Raw genomic sequence first — 18,430 nt, 5'->3', positions numbered from 1 at the left:
TACACGTGTAGCAGGCTGGGTGGTGCAGGTGTACTTAAGATGAACCATCTGCCATCTCTTTAGGATGTACTTATGAACCACCACTTCTTTAGGAAGGTACTTCTTGTGAAGCCCAATCTGTTTTTAGGAAGGACCTTATTATGAAGCAGCATCTCTATAGGATGGTACTTATTATGAAGCTCAATGAAGGGTAACTTTTACATTCAAAATAGAAAACAATTTAATGTACAACTGTTTAAAACAATGTATGACATAAAAACAAAAAGAACCACAACCATCTGCAGTGAATCGTTGGAAGAGAAGCAAATGTACAGAACATCAGACTGGAGATCGAGGGCGACGTCTTAAAAACCCACCAGCTTTAAAAGACCTTCTCAACGGGGAAAGAGGCTAAAACCTGTGTTTCTGCTGTCAAAAATGGTACAATTTTAATTGACACGTCCTTCCCAGTACAACTTAAAACACGGCCTCCATGGCAGCCACCACAGAGCGGGTCGGGGAGCTCTGTGACGACGGGGCAGAGATAGAGAAGGCTTCTCACCCCCATCTTGGTCCCACTGAAGGAGTCTTGCAGCCATAAAAAAAATATTTTTAAAAAGGCGTTCTGAATTTAGACCATATAGCCAGTCAAACCATACATCGGGGGGAATATACAGCCAGTGGGACCATATATTGGGAATATAGGTCATATAAAACCAGTAAAAGCCAAGGGGTCCGGTCCAGTGGTCTGCTGGTGGAGGAGGCGGAGGTGGTGGTGGACGTGGTCCTACGGTCGGGGTGCTGGTTAAAACAAGTGTTCCACTGGTGGAGGCTCAGTGCTTGCTGTTGGAGTCCTGGTCCTGGGCGGAGCTGGAGAGGCCGTTCTGCGGCTGGCCGAAGCCCGAGCCCAGGCCGTACAACCTCCCACAGTACTTAGCGTCGTCGATGTTGTCCTCGAAGAAGAGCTGGGGAGGGGAGCGAGACGTTAACATCGGCCTATCAGAGAGCACGGCTCTGTGCTGCTAACCCCCGCCCACATCCTCATGCTGTACAAGGTGGTAGTACAAGTACTGCAGGACCTCCATCCTAGTACTAGTATTAAGGGACTAGTAGTACAAGTAGTAATAGCACTGCAGAACCTCCTTCATCCTGAAGATGGTACTAGTAGTTTTTGTATTTATAGGATTGCAGCACCTCCTTCAACCTGAAGAAGGTATTCAGCAGTAACAGTAGTAGTATTAGCAGTACCTCCTTCATCCTTGAGAAGGTACTACTAGTAGTAGTAGTAGTAGCAGTGTTATAAGTTGTAGCATTGATAGGGTTGCAGTACCTCCTTCATCCTGAAGAAGGCCATTCCCGTGAGCAGAGAGTCAGAGCCGGCCTGATGCTGTCGACCAATCCTCTTCAGCTCCAGCTGGTCCGCCACTTCCTGCAGGCCCCCCTGCCACAGGAAACACGACCCTTCAATCACTCTATACTCTTTAAGATGAAACAAAAAACACTATCCATACAGCCTGGTACCCTCCTCCAGACGGTACCTTGAGGTTCTTGCAGCTCTTCATGAGGTACTTGACGTCGTAGATGGCCGGGAAGAAGAGGTTGAGGATCTGGAAGAAGTCGTGTTCCTCCTCCGGGAGCCGGGCGTCCGTCAGCAGCTTCACCAGGTAGCCGAAGTCATAGCCGCTGACATCACACACCACGTCATACGTTAACACCACAAGGTCATCACGTGACCTCATATTACGTTCAATTCATGACGTCGCCACATTCACACCATGAAATTATCCCATATGACATCATACATTAACACCATTAACTAATCACAGGACCTCATATATTAATATAAATAGAATGTGAGGGGTGTTCACTAGTGTGTGTTTACTAGAGTGTATCTGAGGATGTGAGGGGTGTTTACTCGTGTGTATCTCATGATTTGAGGTGAATGTAAATGTACTGCATTTCTACAGCTCATCTCTAACCAGTCGTCACTCAAACCATGTTACAATTATTGCCTTACATTCACACACAGAGGGCGGAGTCAGCCATGCATGAGGACAGCGAGCTGGTCGGGAGCAGTTCGGGTCAGGGGTGAACCCGTTCTACCTACTCAGCCACCCTGGCAAGTGTGTAACTTGTGTGCATGTTGAGACGTGAAGTGTGCTCCCTAGTGTGTGAGACCTGTGTGTACAGCGTAGCTACCTGTGGAAGGACAGCCACTTGACGTTTTCACACAGCACAAGGCCAGAGGTCATCAGCAGCTCAGCGAAGTACAGCGTGTCGATGCCCTCCTCCTCGTGCTTCTTGAACTGGAGGCCCGAGTTCTGGAGCAGGTCGATGGAGTCCTGGGAATACATGTCCTCCCTAGAGAGACAGAGAGACAGTGTGTGAGTCTGCTGACTCACACACTGCACCCTCACCTGCAGGCTAGTTCAGCTACAAAGAGCAGCTCTACAGGTGAATGACGTCAGGTCTAGTTGCACTATATGGAGCAGCTCTACAGGTGAATGACGTCAGGTCTAGTTGCACTATATGGAGCAGCTCTACAGGTGAATGACGTCAGGTCTAGTTGCACTATATGGAGCAGCTCTACAGGTGAATGACGTCAGGTCTAGTTGCACTATATGGAGCAGCTCTACAGGTGAATGACGTCAGGTCTAGTTACGCGACATGGAGCTCATCTACAGGTGTTAACAGGTGAATGAGGTCAGGTCTAGCTACGCTATAAGGAGCCCGGTATCCAGGTGAATGAGGTCCGGTCTAGTGACGCTACAAGGAGCCCGGTCTACAGGTGAATGAGGTCAGGTCTAGTGACGCTACAAGGAGCCCGGTCTCCAGGTGAACGTACGTGAGGTTGAACTTGAAGTTGAACTGCCAGGTGGTGGTCCCCGCGGGGTAGTCTCCGTCCTCGTTCATGAAGCTGAGGCCCAGCTGGATGATCTTCAGCAGGTCCACGTTGCAGCGCAGCAGCTGGTACTGGTAGTCCACCGTGCTGCGGAACTCCCCGATGGGCCGAACCACCACGCCCGGGAACTCTGTGTCCTGGAGACGGGAGGAGGGAGGGAGGATGAGCGGCCATGACCTTCTAAACATGGTCGGAACACACTCAACAAGATGAAGCTCACACTGTTTAGTCTTGTGGCTTTTGTTTGCCTGCAATCTAGAGCAAAACACTACAGGCTGTCTGGGTCTGATCCGTCAGCTAAGAATCATTTAGTCTTTATTTTTCCTTTTAATCAAATGTCTAGCTGCCCGATGAGAAGACTCTTGTTGTTTAAGTCCATAGAGATTTTCAGAAAATATGTCATCAGCCGCTCCATCAGCATCTAACCCTTCCCTCACCCTTGTGAAGCCCTTGAGCTGTGGGCTCCACAGATAAACAGCCTGGACCATGTCTCTGAGGCAGAATGGGGGACGTTACCATGGCGATGAAGTTGAAGCTCTGGATGATGTGTCGGATCTTGTGCATCTCCTCGTCCACGTTGCTGGCCCAGACCTCGCAGATGATCTGGGACGAGTCCGCCAGGGCAGCGGGCATGGTGGCGGCGCTGGGAGGGGGAGGGGCCTCAGACACGGTGGGAGGGGTCTAGGTCTGAGAGGGGAGGGGGTCTGGGGGAGGTCGGGGGCTCTAGGTCTAAGGGGGGACGGCTGGAGTCAGGGTCTCAGGTCTGAAAGATGTACGCTCTGGAGGATTCAGAAGAACAGAGGGAAAAACACTTAACCAGTGTCTCCAATTAAGTGTTTTTTTTTTTTACTAAAGCTACATGTTATTATACTGTTATTACAATCCCAAAACTCAACTAATAAACACATTATTATTTATATATTTTTTTACAGTTCCAAATCTCTCTGTAAACTAATAATTTATATGTTTTTTATGGAGCACTTTTCAAAGTAGTCAAGGAGAATTTACAAAGGAACAAAAAGTCAAGAGTAGAGTAGAAAAATAGTTTAGCAGCGTCTCTCAGTTTGATTGTCTCAGCATTAGAACATAAGACATAGTTAAGCACTACTGTTGAAATTAGACAGACATGGCCATTTATCTGACAGATTTGGACATTTATCGGATAGATATGAGCATGTATCAGACACGATGTGGGCAATGTATCAGACATGATGTAGGCATGTGTAGGATACGATATGGCTTTGTATCAGACACAATGTAGGCATGTATCCAACACAATGTAATGTAGGCTTGTATCAAACACAATGTAGGCATGTATCAGACACAAAGTAAGCATTTATGGCCCAGATGTGTGCATGAAGCAGCCAGATGTGGGCATGTGTCGGACACAAGAGGCAATATGAAACCAGTATTATTAAGTTCAGCATCAGCTGCTCAACACAGCACCTGACAGCAGCATGGCGGGAACTGACCTCACAATGAGAACAGGAATCATAATAAATATCAATTATCAATAATAACTTATATTATAATAATCAATAACAAGGAACTCAAATGAACCAAGTTCTCTTTGATGAACAGGTACCCATCACAGTTAGCCTAGCCGCTAGGTCAGAGAGCACAGGAGCTGCTCAGCATCAGTCCTCATCGGAGCAGCAGCTCACGCTAGCTTAGCTTCGTAGCTCTTTAACACAAGTGTCTCTCGTTGTAGCCGCTAGCGTTAGCTCTACACGTTTACATTCAAACAGCTCAAACAGACAGACGCTAACATGGAGAGCCAATGCGCGGCTTTACATCCGACGTTAAAAAATGATAAGTTGAAGCTGTGAAAGAAGAAGTTGTTTACCTGGAGCTCGGCAGTGTTTGGTCGGGTTCAGCGGATGTTGTATGATGCTAACACCGTTAGCTTCACAGCACAGTAAAACGGAAATCAAAGAAACACAGAAGAAGAGCGTTGCGAGCTGAGTTGCCGGTCGACACAGCGCCCCTGGCGGTGGGCATTGGAACTACGACACATCCAAAGTGCATGCAGAACATGCACAACCAGCAGTGAAATGCCTACTCTTCCTGCTCCTTCCACTCTGCTACGACAATGATAAAACACACAATATAAAGTATATTAAAAAATAATTATTAAAGTATGAACATCTCAAAAGCAGTTTCTGTGCGAGTGTATGGTCACAATGATGATTGTGGAACCAATTATGTTTTTCTTTACATTATCAAAGACCATACATTTCCACCATGAATTGATAAAAGCACAAATTTGAGCAAGAAAAATTCACCAGATTGCACCAAACCATGGCATTTCAGACTCAAGGTGGCGCTAGGGGTTGAACAGTAGTGAAAGGAGGGTCAGCTGGTATAACAGACCACTCTCTTTATAGCCCCTCTCACCTCATTGTCGGACCGCGTACCATTACTCTTTCAGTCTGTTTCTGTGTAATTGTGTTGAATAACATCCAGCAAAAACATGAAAGGATTGGATTTTTATTTGGAAAACATATTTTCCCAAACCACCAAAGATGTATGTACACCAAATGCATGACAATTAACATTATTTAGTGGAATTTTCTGAAAAGATATAAGGACATTTCTTACTCCATGTTTAACGGCAGCCTGGGAGACATCCCGGCTCTCAAAATAATTCCATTTCTCTCTGAACTATTAAACATGGCCTTCCTTGCTCCATCCTCTGTCGAGTAGAACCACATCTTCAGCAAGCGGAGGTCTGGTTTGATTTTGTTGTCTTTGCCATCAAACCTTCCCTAATAATGCTGTAGCATCTTGACAGAAAGTAGGGTCCATCCACTACTAAAGTGTGGATGGAGGAACAGGGTTTTACACCTGCATGATGTCCTAATAATAACACTATTACATCCCATAATAACACCATCTCAGCCAACATTAAAACTCCATTACATGATGTGATCAAAGCTGTACTTAGTCTTTCCTTTGATCTCTGCAATACAAACAGCTTTCCATACCATAATAGTATTCCATAGCGATCAACCAGCAGGATTCACCTGAGTAATTGGACATGGTTTTGTAAACTTTAATCTCAAGGTCGTGTTCTGATGGACAGGAAAGGAGATGAGATGAGGCAGCAGAGGAGAAACGACAGAGTGAAAGGAAAGGGAGGGATGAAGAGAAGAGTAGAAAGGAGAGGAAGAGAACAGATACAAAGAAACAAGGAGGGTGAGGAGGAGAGATGAGAGGAGAAGAGGAGAGCAGAGATGAGGAGGAGATGAGTAGGAGAGGAGAGATGAGGAGAGGAGGAGAGATGAGAGGAGAAGAGGAGAGCAGAGATGAGAAGGAGAGGAAAGATGAGGAGAGGAGGACGAGAGGAGGAGAGATGAGGAGAAGAGAGTAGAGATGAGGAGGAGAGGACGAGAGATGAGGAGGAGAAAGGAGGAGGAGAAGAGGAGATTAGGGGGGAGAGGAGGAAGAGATGAGAGGAGAAGAGTGAAGAAGAGGAGAGCAGAGATGAAGAGGAGACATGAGGAGGCAAATGAGGAGGATCGGAGGAGAGGAGGAGAAGAGGAGGAGGGATAAGGGGGAGAGGGGGATAGGAGAGGAGGAGAAGAGGTTGGTCATGGCTGTCCTGCTCCAGATGTTCTCTGGATGTGTGAGATCTGGAGCACAGGCAGCAGCAGCTGGAAGGCGTCCTGCAGGTAGGAGGCGCTGTTGGACGCCTGGCAAACAACAGGATGATTATTATATCTATAGGCCTATAGATGTAGAATGTATTCTATGAGCTGTGGCGCATGCAAAGTGGGGGAGTGGCTTACCTCCAGGAAGACTCCTGTTATCAGAGGATTAAGAACCTCCCCCTTCTCATTGGCCTGTCAATCAAAACGTTATTAGGACCAAGAGTGTTACACACACGGATACACACACAGAGTACACATACTGAATAAAAGAAAAAAAAAAGAATAAAATAGTTGAGTACTTTGTAATAGTTAGAGGTAGATATAGGAGTACTGTGTACTAGTTAGAGGTAGATATAGGAGTACTGTGTACTAGTTAGAGTTAGATATAGGAGTACTGTGTACTAGTTAGAGTTAGATATAGGAGTACTGTGTACTAGTTAGAGGTAGATACTCTTGTAGGACTCACCCCTGTAGAAGTCAGACAGGAAGTGAACTTCTTGGCCAGCAGAGAGATCTCTTTACACAAAACAAGTGTGACTCTGAAATGAAGACATTCAAAATGTATATTTTAAGACATAAAGTTATAGAATTCTTTACTATAGATATTACATGAACACATATATTCGTGTGTGTGTATGTGGTGTGAGTGGTGTCGGTTCGCGCGCGCGCGCGTGTGTGTGTGTGTGTGTGTGTGTGTGTGTGTGTGTGTGTGTGTGTGTGTGTGTGTGTGTGTGTGTGTGTGTGTGTGTGTGTGTGTGTGTGTGTGTGTGTGTGTGTGCATGTAGCGTGTGTGCGTGGGTGTGTGTGAGCATACATTCGTGTGAGCATACGTGCGTGTGAGCATACGTGTGTGTGAGCATACGTGCGTGTGAGCATACGTGCGTGTGTGCGTGTGTGCGTGTGTGTGTGCGTGTCTCACTGAGCCAGGGCGCTGCTCTGCTCCAGGCTGCTGCTCTGCACCTCCTGGTCAGGGAGGCAGAGCAGTGTCCTCTCTCCTGCTCTGAGGAGGTGCTGGATGGAGTGGGCCGTCACCTCAGCTAGGCTCCTGATAGCGGCCGTGTGCACCTCCTGCATCCCATAATAACACCATTACATCCCATAATTACATTCCATTACATCCCATAATAACACCATTAACACTATTACATCCCATAATAGCACTATTACAGCCACCACAACATCACATGTGTATTATTTAACAAAGATTTGTGTACCTCCACCGAAAATCTTTTGCACACATCCTCTTCGCTCTTCTCCTCCTCTTTCTCCTCCTTCTCCTCCTGCTCCTGTTTCACCTCCTCCAGCTTTATCTCCTCCTCTGTTGTGCTCATCTCCGCAAGCTGCTGGCCCGCCCTCAAGCATGCCTGCAGGGCGTATGGGTCAGGGTCAGGGGTTAAAGCCAAGACGTATGAGTTAGGGTTAAGGACCGGGCAGCTAAGACCTATGAGTTAGGTTTAGGGTTAAGGACCTGAAGAAACCTATGAGTTAGCGTTTACTTTTACAATTGCTGACACTTTTGTCCAAAGCGACTTCAAACAATTCACACACACATTCAAACAGACGGCAGAGTCAACCATGCAGACAGGGACACCTCGACACTCACAAGAGGAGCCGATGATCAAGTCAACCCACTCTACCTCCTGAGGTACTGCCGCCCCCCACATGTCTATTGTTATTAACAACTACTTCCTGTAATTATCAACTACTGAGTGTTATCAAAGTATTACAGTGTCCAGGGTGGTGCGTGTCATACCGCTCCAAGTCGCTCAGCAGATGAAGAGATCTCCAGCCGGGCTAAGGCCAGTGTTAGCTCCTTCTCAAACTCTAGATCTGGAAACAACCAGATAGAACCACTGTTAACTTGTAATTGTGCTGTAGTTGCATGTTATGGCGCTGTAGTTCCATGTTATGGGGCTGTAGTTACATTTTATTGTTCTGTAGTTCCATGTTATGGGGATGTAGTTGCATGTTATTGTGCTGTAGTTTCATGTCATTGTGGTGTTAGGTCACCTTGTTTGTCGTCCAGCTCGTCATCGTCTAACTCCTCCAGGGTGAAAGCATCTCTGATCCGGTCCAGCTGCTCTCTGAGGTCCACCAGCTGCTCCCCTGATATCGTGGCTAGCACCGAGCCCACCTAGCACACACACACACACAAACCTGATACCCTGGCTAGCAAGGAGCCCGCCTAGCGCACGCATGCACACACACACACACACACACGATAACCCTCAAAGGCCAGGTGCGCGGGGGTACCTTGGCCTGGCTCTCTCTGGACAGGGCCTCCAGCGCCTCCAGGTGGGCCAGGCCGTGGAACTCGTCAAACAGCCGGCCGTAGTGGGCCGTCTTCCTGGTCTCTGGACCAGGACCTCCAGGACCTCCAGGACCTCCATGACCTCCAGGACCTCCATGACCTCCAGGACACTGCTCCTCCTCCTCCTTGGCCTCCCGCAGAACCTAGTGACATCACAACACACGACGGATGACCTCAGAACACACACCGGATGACGCCTGCGGGGCGAGGAGTGGTGGGGGGCGGGGCTGACCTGGGACAGCGTGGAGGGGCGGATCATCAGGCCCTTGGTCTTCCTGAAGCCCGGGTCGCCCTCGGCGATCACGTCCATCGTCTTCTTCCCCAGGAACTCCAGGGCATCCAGACCACCAGAGAGGACCGTCTTACTCTGACACAACAACAACAACAACAACAAGGTTAGGATGAGGTCTTACTGACGCAAAAAGAACAACAAGGGGAGAGGCCTCATGTTAGGGGGAGGGGGCGTGTGTTAAGGGGAGGAGGTGTGGTTTAAGGTGAGAGGCAATGTGTTTAGGTTAGGGGGCATGTCCTTACGGAACGCTGGACCACACTGCTAAGTGACGACAGCATCCCCATGGCAACAGCGGATGGTCCATCTGTGTTCTCGCCATCCGGCTCGCCACGGGCCTCTAGCAATCAATCAATACAGGACACATCAGCCTGTTGCTAGGTTACCCGTCTGTTGCTAAGATACCTGTTGCAATGGTTACCTGTCTGTCTCTCCTCCTCCTGGACCTGGGAGGACAGCTCAGCAGGACTGGGGAGGCCCAGCGAGGTCTCGGCCTTCTCCATCACCTGCGTCAGACCCTGACCTGGACAACACAACACACAGACCATACCACACACCTACAGTCAGATGTCATAGTGTGGTGGTGATGTCATAGCATGGTGATGATGTCATAGCATGGTGGTGATGTCATAGCGTGATGGTTTGTGATGTCATAGCGTGGTGGTGATGTAATAGCGTGGTGGGGATGTCATAGCGTGGTGGTGATATCATAACATGATGGTGGTGATGTCATAGCATGATGGTGGTGATGTCATAGCGCGGTGCTGCAGACTGACCCACGGTGTTGACGGTGGCGGTGGCGGTAGAGAGCAGGGTCTTCCCCCAGCTGCCCCAGTAGCCCCAACCCCCGCTGGAGTCTGCGAGGGCCTGGGAGGAGGGGGGCCCGGTGTTTATCATCATCATAATAATAATAATAATAATAATAACAATAATCATTCTGATTATTATAATCATACTCATTACACTCAGAGGAGAGAGCAGAGAAAATACCAGAGGCCAGGTACCTGATACTGACTAGACCAGAGGCCAGGTACCTGATACTGACTAGACCAGAGGTACCTACCATGGTGGGCTGAACCTCTGGGGAGGGGCTGGGGCTAAGCTCGGGGTCTGAGGATGGAGGGTGCTCTCTGGGTCTCCTTCGCCCCTCTCTGGTGGGGGCTACGTCTGTGGTGCTGTGAGGGTAACTACCTGTTAGTTGGTGTTGACATGCAAACCACAAATGTACTGTGATGGGAAGAAAGAAGTTGATGAACTCTAGTATGTATTAGTGTTATAAAGTGGTTTAACTTCAGTTACCTACTATGTATTAGTGTTGTAAAGTGGTTTAACTTTAGTTATCTACTATGTATTAGTGTTATATATAAAGTGGTTTAACTTCACCTACATAAAATGTATTAGTGTTGTATATAAAGTGGTTTAACTTCAGTTATATAATGTGTATTAGTGTTATATATAAGGTAGTTCCTGCCTTGTTTTGATACTTTGCTCTGTGTAAATAACGTTTGATTGGATACAATGTGTGTGGAGGGAGGGGCCACCTTGCTGGGGGAGGGTCCGGCGTCCCGACCGGGGAGACCCTCCGCTCCATCTCACCAGGGGGTCCAGCTTCAGCCATGTCAGTCCTCACAGCCTCCCTGCACCACCAGGACCACACACACTTTACTAATCACAAGATATCTGGACTTTTTTTTAATTTATTTTTTACCGCAGTACAAATAGCAGTACAAATAAAATACTTTTGAAGAAAAATGTATAAAGTTAGCATGTTGATATATACAAGACTAATCAATAACATTCATTGATTACTGGAGAGAAGAGACTGGCGCACTTTACTGAAACTTCATGATCACGTCATGATCGCTGCATAATTACGTCATAACCACTTCATGATGATCACTTCATAATCACTTCATAATTACGTCATAACCACTTCATGATGATCACTTTATAATCACTTCATAATTACGTCATAACCACTTCATGATGATCACTTCATAATCACGTCATAATCACTTCATGATGATCACTTCATAAATCACTTCATAATCACGTCATAATCACGGCATGATCACTTCTTCAATAACACGTCACGATAACCTTCACACAGCAGTAATGGGGATAATGTTGGATTTTAAAGCTTGGGTTGCCCTGTGCCTCGATTACTCAAACATGTCAAAGGACGACATCGAAGAGGACAGTCAATTAAAAGTAAACCAGCTCCGCTTATCGATAGGTCGGTTGATATAAGCGTTCCTCAACTCCTACTTTTCATAAATGCTTCTCTGCGCCAGTTCTTGAAGAACATTACTTTGTGCTCAATTGTGTAATTTGGTATTTGATATCTCACACGCCGTGTTGTTTGAGCAGAGACTTTATGATTACTTCATGAATTATGATATGTTGAGGATCCACGTAAAGATGATTGGCTGACTGAGATCACGACTAGTTCACACGTGATGCTGACACTTTGAACACGAACGCCACAGAGGACTGACCTGTTGAAATAGATTTAGCGTATTTAAATACCATGAATTTACCTCAGAGGCTGATCAATTAAAACTCTTCTTTTGTCCGCACAGATTGATCACTCGATCAGCCACGTCACGGATGTTTTGATTGTTTCTTCTTCTCTGGTAGTAAAACGGTCTCCCACCGCTCAGCGCTGCAGATGCTGCCCCCTATCGGCCCTTATTGTTGTATGCTGCTATATCCTCATCTATGTCGGTGTAGAAAATGTATATGCCTTCTACTGGCACTTAAAGTTGCATACTGCTATATTATTTAATGTGTATAAGCTTAACGTGTATGCAAATAATGTGAATATCGTGAACATTATGGTGTCTACATATGTAAATGTGTGTACATTTCATATGTTTATTGCTTACAGTATCTGCTATATTTTTTACATATATTACTTACTTTTATTATGGATCTGCGGTTGTTTATTGGCTATATTTCTTCATAGCTACTAAGTGTTTATTCAATGGCTATAGTTCCATTCTAAAATCAGTTATGATGAACACTGAACAGATTTTCCTCTTGAAATGTTAACTTGCAAATACATTTTTATTATTACTCATTTTATTCCGATGATGAAGAGACTTTAAAAACACAAAGTCGGAATGAATGTCATTAAATAGGTATATATTATTTATATAACACATTAAATAAAACCATTGGACCTTGTTTTTGATTCTTACAGCTGCTGGCTAATGTCTCCGCCTACTCCGCGTCATCGTGTAGAAGACCACGTCCACCTCGCGTCATCATGCAGACCACGCCCCGCATCAGGTAACCAGGAAATGCAGCCCTCAGCGCGAGTGGGTTCGAGTGTTTGTTGATGACCAGGATCTCCGTCCCGCGAAATGGTTTGGAATTTCTAGATATTGTACAGAATTATTAAACCTACCGCTGATTAATTTGTAACGTTTGTAACGTTACAAACGTTTGGAACGTTAATCTCCGTTCATTAGATTTGCCGGTGTGATATACAGAATCTATCGTTATGAATCGAGTAGTTATATGATATGATACGATGAACGGATAGCGACGATCAAAAGCTACATTAAGGCCAATGCAGGCTGATGGAATCGGCCTAGGCCTACTATAGCATGGATGTATATGTACATGTATAATAGTAGTAGTAGTGCTAGTATAGTACTAGTTTATCCCCAGAGGTTTCAATGGTTGCTCCGCCGCATGTAGGCCTCGAACAATGGCTGCTGCTCCTGTTTTACAGGTTCTGCACATCTAGACATCAGCTGTTGACTCAAAGGCGTCTCCGACATGCATGTGAAGAATCCCTGCAGGCCGGACCTGCTCCTGTCCCTGCTCCTCGGCGCCTTCCTGGGGACGGCGGTGACACAGACGTCCGCGGAAGGAGCGCAGAACCGCACCGCCGCGCAGGACGCGGTGCTGAATGCACGTCGGGACGGCGCGCCGTTCAACGGCGAGGTGGTGGTGGTGAAGGAGGGAAGCGACGCGCTGATCGAGTGCAATGTCACGGGCGTTTACGATGACTTCCATTGGTATAACCCTAAAGGGCTCTTGCTGGAGGAAGGAGGAGGTAAACTACATCAACACTGTCTGATGTGTCGTTAAAGTCCTTTATTATGTACCGGAGGACAGTAGGAACATCACATAACCCCTGGGTGGCGCATACAATTAAGAGTTTAGTGGGGATACTGTCAATCTCTTTCTAGATTTTGATTTAAAAGTTAAGATTCTATCAACGGTCAGATGTAGAAGAGGTGGTCAATCACATGTTTGGACACACCCCTTAGACCTCACATCACGTCTATACAGTACAGAAAAACAAGTTGAGCTGGTACGCAAGTCTTATTCTGGTAAATAATCAATAAATTAGGAAAGTAATGGTTATAGATTGGTTCTGGGTTAAAGTAATGAATGTTTATTTGTGCTTAGTTAAAGTAATGATGACTGATTGGTTCTGGGTCAAGGTATTGATCACTGAAGGAGAACTCCCCATTATTGTTTTCCTGTGGGTCACTTGATGTTGAGGGAATTTAAAAAAAGACAAAAGACCAGATTCGACCTAGCCAGAGATCTGCACTGGCTGCAAGCGCTTCGGAATAGCTATAACACGAACCTATGAGGGCAAGCGCTTCATCAGCTTTTGGGGCCTCCTAACACATTCAGAAAACCTTTCCAAGACCTATGTAACACGGGTTGGTTCCTTACGAGACACCCCTGTGCTCGTTTAATGAAAATAGTGTGGCAAAACAGTATAAACTTTGTGTTTTTGCATGTGGTCACTCACCTCAGATTACCCCGTTGACATATCCAGAAAGCCCTTACTAGCTGATAGCAGAACGGATGCGCTCCCAGCCACTAGCCACAGTGGCTGTGCATCCGCTCGCATCCGTGCTGCTATCGGCTAGTAAGGGCTTTCTGGATATGTCAACGGGGTAATCTGAGGTGAGTGACTCCATGCATGAAATCATCCCTGATTGGTTCTGCGTTAAGGTAATGATCACTGATTGGTTCTGGGTTTACGGTAACGATTACTGATTGGTTCCGGGTTAAACTAATGATCCCTGATGCTGGTCCTGTCCAGCAGAAGGGCGGTGGCGAGTGGAGGCCAACGGAACGCTGAACTTCACCGACGTCTATTTCTCCGACCGCGGCCGCTACACCTGCCTGGCGCTCCGCGGCGAGGGCGAGGACGAGGTCGACGTGACCAGCTACACGGTGACGGTGCGCGTGGCCTACACCAGCGGGGGGCTCGGGCTCTTCTACGTGGGCGTGTGCCTGGTGACCTTCGCCCTCACCATGGTCTTCAACGTGACGCGCCTCTGCCAGGTGTGCACCCACCTGAAGGAGACGGAGGCCGCCATCAACGACTTCTTCCACTCGGAGGGGCTGGAGAAGCTGCAGAAGGCCTTCGAGGTGGCCAAGCGCATCCCCATCATCACCTCCGCCAAGACCGCCGAGCTGGCCAAGGTCACCCAGTTCAAGACGGCGGAGCTGGCCAAGATGACTCAGTCCAAGACGCTGGAGCTGGTGCGCCACATCGAGGAGCTGGCGCGTAGCATACCGCTGCCGCCGCTCATCACTCACTGCCGCTACCCCGCCGAGGAGCAGGGGCGCGCCGCTGGGGTCAGCACGCAGGAAGCTAGCCAGAGCCTTCTACCCCAACCGATTGAGGTAGTGGTGAGCATCAACGACGCCGGCCAGAGCCTGCTAACAGAACCAGATGAGGTAGCCATTAGCATGAAGGAGGCTAGTCAGAGCCTGCTTACAGAACCAGATGCGGTAGCCGATAGCATGAAGGAGGCTAGTCAGAGCCTGCTTACAGAACCAGATGCGGTAGCCGATAGCATGAAGGAAGCTAGTCAGAGCCTGCCAACAGAACCAGGTGAGGTCGCCGTGCTGGCTGGAGCGGGTGAGTCTGACGGAGGTTCCTTCCACGTCCAGGTGTCCATCCACCTGGACTCACCTGGAGGGGCGGAGCCTGAAAACCAGGAAGGATCAAGATCTGCGTAGCCTCTAAGAGCCATAGCTAATCTCTCTCTCTCTCTGTCTGTATATATATATATATACTTATTTATATATATATAATGTATAAACACTTGAATTTATCTTCAACTGGATTGGCATCCTCACCACGAGTGTTGGTTGATATTGATTACTGATGGACATCTGTGAATGTCTGGAGGGCATGGGTCTCGACCTGTGATTATTTGGTTACTGAAAGTGGTGTAGGCTGACCCCCAAACAAACTGTCCGGTTTTTTTCCGAAGGCTACTTGTTATCTCGTTGAACTGTTCATCAGAACAATTCATGAGTATAGTATTTTTCTAGTTTTCTAAGATGGTAGTACCACTATCGCCTAGCAGGCGTCGGATGTCGGCGTTAAGTTGCGCTCACACTAGTGATCGCTCGGGCAAAGTTCTTGTCTCGCCGTCTTCTAGTCGATCCGGAGGCATATCTTTTAAATGCCAATCATATCACTCCTTATAACAGTGAGTGGAGACAATGATTCGCCTTATTATAGTAACTTTTGTCTTTCCTTTCTATGTCAATATTGAGTGTGACGTTAATACAGGCGAATTAGAAATCTGAGTACTTAAATGATATCAATGCCCAGGCTGGATTGTTAAACACTGATAATGGCAATTTCAGTCGAGGTTCCTCCTCATGGAATCGGCTTTCAGTGCCTTGGTTCTAAATAAAAAATGATCCGCTCCCTCCAAGGATTAGTCTTTCACTGTCTATTCACACACACACACACACACACACACACACACACACACACACACACACACACACACACACACACACACACACACACACACACACACACACACACACACACACACACACACACACACAGCTGTGTTTATTGGGCCCTGCAATATTTCAAACGCTACCAACATGTAAAAATCTACCAGTTTTAATGTTTTACAAATGCACACAATTTATCAGACTGCTAAACCATTATCTCAAACTTGTATGCATTTCTTTATCTTTGTGTCTCAAGTCATCTAATTAGTTTAAACATTGACATGACGTAGTGAAACGGACACGCAAGGTTCGCGTGTCTATTTTCTTGTTGTACCCTTCAAATTGAGTTTCACATAGACAGTGAAAACTTATTTTAATTGGGTGGCGCCGAACCCGAAAGTTTAAACATCTCGCAGGCCAAGGCAAAAGCTGAGCGTGAATGTGTCGTTTCTTTGCCCGCTAAGCCTGACGTCATCGTGCCGAGGGTGTCATAGTGCCGGTCTTCCACATGGGGCGCTAAAACCCTGCTTTGTATAGAGCTGTCATGGCCCGGTCAGGGGTGATTCCATGGTTACGGTCTATTAAATACACGAGTTTTATCGTTTGTATAATTTATGATGAGCTGTCACATTCAATTACTGTATGAATATGTTCAGGGCCATATGAGGACTTTATGGGAGCATTAGCCTAGCAGCGTAGTTACATTTTGCCAAGCGATGCTTAGTTTAGACTACAATATAGATTATAGTATAAATAGCCTTTTAGTGTAGATTATTTAAGCATATTTTAGCTTTACTTCAATTTAATAAAGTATAATAATCTGTTAAATTAAATTATTTAAATAATAATAAAGTTTAATCTGTCTACCTGTCTGTGAATGACCTAGGTGGGCATGTGGTAATGTTACTCTTAACAGGAAGCTAGGTAAACCCAGACAGGAAGTCATGGTCCCTGGGAGAGGCAGGACGCATTGAGGTCACTTCCTCCCCAGGTAGCTGTCAACTGAGTCCCCATTTCGTCCCAGAGGATGCCATTTGTTAGAGAATATATGTTTCTAGTTACACTCGCCTGCCTCTGTGGTAGCCAATTTTGTGACCAATGAGGACATCTCTCCCGTGATTGGTTGGGGGAATCCATTTGGCTCTTCAATCACGGGTGTGTGAATGCAACACCAGTGGTGGGAGGGAGGGAGCAGAGAGGGGGGGGGCGGGGGGGACTTTGGGGTTGTTTAGTTTCAAAATATGTCTCTCCCCTCCCCTCACGTCCTCTCCTCCTCCACATCATATATTCATTGTTGTGCTGGTTTTGGTGTACAGGTAAGAGGAGGGTACATCTGGGCTCCTGAGGGTTTCTGTCATGCATCTTAAGGTCCCTGGAAACCGTCGGTGTCTGGAAAAGAGTTGGGTTAGCTCTCGGTTCTCCTGCTGTTCTCTGGTGTGTAAAGTGGAACGGCTTCATGGAGTCATCTCCTACTCTCCGTCTCCTCTCTCCCCATCTCTAACCCCCTCCTCCCCGCTCCTCTATCTCGGTCTCCTCTATCTCGGTCTCCTCTATCTCTCTGTCTCCTCCCTCCTCTATCTCTGTCTCCTCGCTCCTCTATCTCTCTGTCTCCTCTCTCCTCTATCTCTCTGTCTCCTCTCCTCCCCTCCCCTCTATCTCTGTCTCCTCTCCTCCTATCTCCTCTATGCTTCTGTCTCCTGCCCTCTCCTCTCTATCTCTCTTTCTCCTCTCCTCCTATCTCCTCTATGCTTCTGTCTCCTCTCATCTATCTCTCTGTCTCCTCTCCTCTATCTCTCTGTCTCCTCTCCTCCTCTGTCCTCTCTCCTTCTGTCTCCCTTCCTCTCTCCTCTCTCCCCTCACAGCCTATGCATCTCTAGTCTGTAGCCAGGGGCAGGGAACCTGTTTCCATGTTTTCATGTGTTTTCTTCCCTTTTGATCAAGGAACTGCCTGTTTTGATCCTCCCTCGTAACCGTGGCAATGGGTTAACCCCTTCTTGGAGGTGTAATTTCTATAGTGAGGTCTCAGCTGTAGTCTTTATGAGAACTGAAGGGGTAAGGGTGCATTGGACTCAACACTATCGAACAGGAAGTCCCCCCTCGAGAGGCTATAGGAAGCCGAGAGCAGAGTGGCCGGAGGAAGTTGAGCTGATGGTCAGCTCCTCATAGAAACTATATTTCCTATCCTGGTATGGGGCTGACCAGGTGAGAGTGGCCAGCGTAGCGGCTAAGCCAACAGCGTACCAGTGGAAGGATTGTGGTCCTCAGCCCAGCTGGCAGGATTCAAGGGATCTGCAGCCTGCCACAGTCTACGTCCCAGGGTGATAGAGAACAGCTGTCTCTTGCTGGGTTCCATTAGGAACGATACCACGGCCCGCTCAGAAGACCCTATCCTGCTATTCCACCACCAGCTGGGATGTGGATAGGCCATTACACACACTTTCAAAACACTACCCTACCACCCAAATAGATTGTTGATCTACCATCAGGTGATGGTACTCATTGTCAGGGTAGTGATGAGGTTAGATAAGTGATGTTTAGGTAAGTGA

The 18,430-nt window shown here is 47.2% G+C and overlaps 3 protein-coding genes across 4 annotated transcripts; 1 reads left to right on the top strand and 2 right to left on the bottom strand.

Moving 5' to 3' along the window:
• Positions 1 to 211: 211 nt before the first annotated feature.
• cnot8 (CCR4-NOT transcription complex, subunit 8) lies at positions 212 to 3,582 on the bottom strand. Its single transcript, XM_084474392.1, has 6 exons — positions 3,398 to 3,582; positions 2,825 to 3,018; positions 2,179 to 2,340; positions 1,518 to 1,662; positions 1,310 to 1,420; positions 212 to 944 (listed from the first exon to the last, which is right to left on the bottom strand). Exons 1-6 carry the CDS (start codon positions 3,512 to 3,514, stop codon positions 813 to 815), a joined length of 861 nt encoding a protein of 286 aa, XP_084330518.1. The 5' UTR covers positions 3,515 to 3,582; the 3' UTR covers positions 212 to 812.
• A 1,776-nt stretch (positions 3,583 to 5,358) lies between these two features.
• fam114a2 (family with sequence similarity 114 member A2) lies at positions 5,359 to 11,778 on the bottom strand. The gene is made up of 15 exons (XM_084474388.1): positions 11,675 to 11,778; positions 10,676 to 10,771; positions 10,198 to 10,309; positions 9,911 to 10,001; positions 9,556 to 9,657; positions 9,380 to 9,474; positions 9,078 to 9,212; positions 8,788 to 8,988; positions 8,545 to 8,668; positions 8,288 to 8,364; positions 7,749 to 7,898; positions 7,454 to 7,602; positions 7,001 to 7,073; positions 6,673 to 6,726; positions 5,359 to 6,576 (listed from the first exon to the last, which is right to left on the bottom strand). Exons 2-15 carry the CDS (start codon positions 10,750 to 10,752, stop codon positions 6,475 to 6,477), a joined length of 1,542 nt encoding a protein of 513 aa, XP_084330514.1. The 5' UTR covers positions 10,753 to 10,771; positions 11,675 to 11,778; the 3' UTR covers positions 5,359 to 6,474.
• Positions 11,779 to 12,425: 647 nt separating this feature from the next.
• LOC311354581 (microfibril-associated glycoprotein 3-like) lies at positions 12,426 to 15,848 on the top strand. 2 transcript variants are annotated; one of them, XM_084474390.1, is made up of 3 exons: positions 12,426 to 12,505; positions 12,877 to 13,203; positions 14,218 to 15,848. In XM_084474390.1, the coding sequence occupies exons 2-3, from the start codon at positions 12,924 to 12,926 to the stop codon at positions 15,141 to 15,143; spliced, it is 1,206 nt and encodes a 401-aa protein (XP_084330516.1). In that variant the 5' UTR covers positions 12,426 to 12,505; positions 12,877 to 12,923; the 3' UTR covers positions 15,144 to 15,848. The 2 variants fall into 2 exon arrangements, with proteins under 2 accessions (XP_084330516.1, XP_084330515.1); XM_084474389.1 differs by having other exon boundaries at positions 14,215 to 15,848.
• Positions 15,849 to 18,430: the final 2,582 nt, after the last annotated feature.

This window comes from Micromesistius poutassou, assembly GCF_964030765.1.
Source record: "Micromesistius poutassou genome assembly, chromosome: 10".
Classification (NCBI taxonomy): domain Eukaryota; kingdom Metazoa; phylum Chordata; class Actinopteri; order Gadiformes; family Gadidae; genus Micromesistius; species Micromesistius poutassou.
The sequence above is the reverse complement of the archived record's forward strand: the minus strand, read 5'-3'. Positions and strand labels throughout refer to the sequence as shown.

What these genes read in the sequence shown, in the direction of transcription:
- cnot8 (XM_084474392.1), bottom strand. Translation starts at nt 3,514, where the DNA reads ATGCCCGCTGCCCTGGCGGACTCGTCCCAGATCATCTGCGAGGTCTGG. An exon ending in AACTTCAAGTTCAACCTCAC is followed by an intron (nt 2,341 to 2,824) that starts GTACGTTCACCT and finishes CTGTCTCTCTAG; the next exon opens with GGAGGACATGTATTCCCAGG. An exon ending in AGAGCTGCAAGAACCTCAAG is followed by an intron (nt 1,421 to 1,517) that starts GTACCGTCTGGA and finishes TTCCTGTGGCAG; the next exon opens with GGGGGCCTGCAGGAAGTGGC.
- fam114a2 (XM_084474388.1), bottom strand. Translation starts at nt 10,752, where the DNA reads ATGGCTGAAGCTGGACCCCCTGGTGAGATGGAGCGGAGGGTCTCCCCG. An exon ending in GGAGGAGGAGAGACAGACAG is followed by an intron (nt 9,475 to 9,555) that starts GTAACCATTGCA and finishes ATTGATTGCTAG; the next exon opens with AGGCCCGTGGCGAGCCGGAT. An exon ending in CCAGAGAGAGCCAGGCCAAG is followed by an intron (nt 8,669 to 8,787) that starts GTACCCCCGCGC and finishes TGTGTGTGCTAG; the next exon opens with GTGGGCTCGGTGCTAGCCAC.
- LOC311354581 (XM_084474389.1), top strand. Translation starts at nt 12,924, where the DNA reads ATGCATGTGAAGAATCCCTGCAGGCCGGACCTGCTCCTGTCCCTGCTC. An exon ending in CTTGCTGGAGGAAGGAGGAG is followed by an intron (nt 13,204 to 14,214) that starts GTAAACTACATC and finishes GGTCCTGTCCAG; the next exon opens with CAGAAGGGCGGTGGCGAGTG.